Genomic DNA, 2,500 nt, shown 5'->3' with positions numbered 1-2,500 from the left:
TGTTCATGGAGGCCTGCTGTCTGGAGTGGTGTGTGGTGATCGGGCTGATCTTACGGGACGCCGCCGTCATTAAACAGGTGGTGTGTTTTCTGGACAGTCCAGAGGTGCCGTCAGAGACTGTGCAGAGCATCAGAGCCGGGCTGATGGCGGTCGACCGCTGGGCCTCGTCTGATTGGTCAGTCAGCATTTCACTATCACTGATCACATTCTCATGAGTGTTTGATCAAGTTTACTGTAGAAATGCTGCTGTGTTACTACTGCTAGAAACTGCTGTACTATTATTACTACTGTTTTCTATGTGAGTATTAAATTCGTCCTCCTGTGTAATTATTTTTCTAATATTTCTTCAAGTGCGAGGACATTTTCACAGTATAATCTCTCTTATCTGGAGTAAGTCCTTTACTTGCCTAATTTGTTTGGAATTACATGTTTTCATGTAAAACAAACTGCTGTGGTCAGTATTATTAGCCTCTTTAGGGAATTAATTAGTTTTGGATTGTCTACAGAACAAACCACTGTTGTTCAATGACTTGCCTAATTGACTTCGTTAAACTTTAATTACTATAGTTTTTACCACATTCACCCCAACAGATTACTTAATATTGTTACCCTAGCAACTACAGAACCAGAAAAATTAATTATTACTATAATTGTTACCATAGCAACTACAGAATCACCACTACAGATTAATTACTATTGTTGTTACCATAGCAACTACAGAATAACCACAACAGATTAATTAACATTGTTGTTACCATAGCAACTACAGAATTACCGTTACAGATTAATTAGTATTGTTGTTACCATAGCAACTACAGACTTACCACTACCAATGAATTAGTATTGTTGTTACCATAGCAACTACAGAACTACAACAAACGATTAATTGCTATAGTTTGTTACCATATCAACTACAGAATTACCACTACAGATTAATTAGTATTGTTGTTACCATAGCAACTACAGAATCACCACATCAGATTAATTACTATTGTTGTTACCATAGCAACTACAGAATAACCACAACAGATTAATTAACATTGTTGTTACCATAGCAACTACAGAATTACCACAACAGATTAATTACTATTGTTGTTATCATAGCAACTACAGAATTACCACTACAGATTAATTAGTATTGTTGTTACCATAGCAACTACAGAACCACAACAAAGGATTAATTGCTATAGTTTGTTACCATAGTAACTACAGAATAACCACAACAGATTAATTACTATTGTTGTTACCATATCAACTACAGAATTACCACTACAGATTAATTAGTATTGTTGTTACCATAGCAACTACATAATTACCACTACAGATTAAGTAATATTGTTGTTACCATAGCAACTACAGAACCACAGCAAACGATTAATTGCTATAGTTTGTTACCATAGAAAATACAGAAAAACCACCACAGATTATTTATTATTATTGTTGCTACCATAACAACTACAGAATTAATATAGCAGAATAATTCATATAATTGTTCTTACCATAGCAACAATAGAATCACCAGAACAGATTAATTACTATTGTTGTTGTTACCATAGCAACTACAGGACCACAACCGATTAATTGCCATAGTTGTTGTTACCATGGCAACTACAGAATCAACATAGCATATTTATTACTATAACTGTAGTTACCATAGCAACAACAGATTAAATGCTATAGTTGTTGCTACCACAGCAACTGCAGAATCCTCACAGGAGATTAATTATTATAGTTGTTGTTACCATAGGAACTACAGAATCACCACTACATATTATTTACTATTAATGTTGTTGCCATAGCAACTACAGAATTAACAAAACAGATTAATATTGTTGTTACCACAGCAACTACAGAATCACCTAAACAGGGTAATTAATATTGTTGTTACCATAGCAACTGGAGAATCACTACTACAGATCAATTACTATTAATTTCGTTAGCATAGCATCGCCACAACAGAGTAGTTGCTATAGTTGTTACCATAGCAACTACAGAATCACCACTACAGAATAATTAAAGTACTCTGCTATAGTATAATTTTAAAAACACTGTAGTATTTGCTTTAAATAACTACTGTTTTTGTTGTTGTTTATTAAATTCTGTTTGTATTTGAAATCTTTTATAACAGTAGTAATTTTCTCAATCTCGGAACGTTCGTAATTCATTGACTAGTTCTCTCTGTGTGTTGTGTCAGTCTGGGCTATAAGGCGTTCCTGAACCTCATCCGCCCGGAGCTGCTGAAGCTGATGGAGGTTGAGGTGGAGCAGGTGCAGCCTGATGCCTTCCAGCCCACCGGAGCCTCTAAGCTGAGTGAGGCGCCGCTGCTGCTACCCCGAGCGGAGGACACCTCCACCCTCCACACACTGCCTCTGGATGGCCCCGCCGGAGCCTCCCCCCGGCCCCTGGAGGACACACCGCTGGAGCAGCCGGAGGACGAGGAGCTGGAGGAGGGTTCATACGACTGCACGCTCTCGTGACCTCGGGTGGAGGAACCGGCAGA

General features: G+C 37.8%; 1 protein-coding gene across 2 annotated transcripts in view; it reads left to right on the top strand.

Annotated features, from left to right (window-relative positions):
- ric1 (RIC1 homolog, RAB6A GEF complex partner 1) overlaps positions 1-2,500 on the top strand; it is a 76,000-nt gene that overhangs the window by 67,745 nt on the left and 5,755 nt on the right. For both annotated transcript variants that reach the window (XR_012397029.1, XM_073935606.1), the window contains exons 26-27: positions 1-175; positions 2,195-2,500. The exon at positions 1-175 is cut by the window's left edge and continues 14 nt beyond it; the exon at positions 2,195-2,500 is cut by the window's right edge and continues 14 nt beyond it. Coding sequence is in view for 1 of the 2 variants with exons in the window: in XM_073935606.1 (XP_073791707.1) it covers positions 1-175; positions 2,195-2,477 (458 nt within the window). In the remaining variant the exon portion in view is untranslated. The remainder of the gene's footprint in view (positions 176-2,194) is intronic.

Source organism: Danio rerio, chromosome 21, assembly GCF_049306965.1.
Source record: "Danio rerio strain Tuebingen ecotype United States chromosome 21, GRCz12tu, whole genome shotgun sequence".
Taxonomy (NCBI): Eukaryota; Metazoa; Chordata; class Actinopteri; order Cypriniformes; family Danionidae; genus Danio; species Danio rerio.
This window is presented reverse-complemented; position numbering and strand designations above follow the sequence as displayed.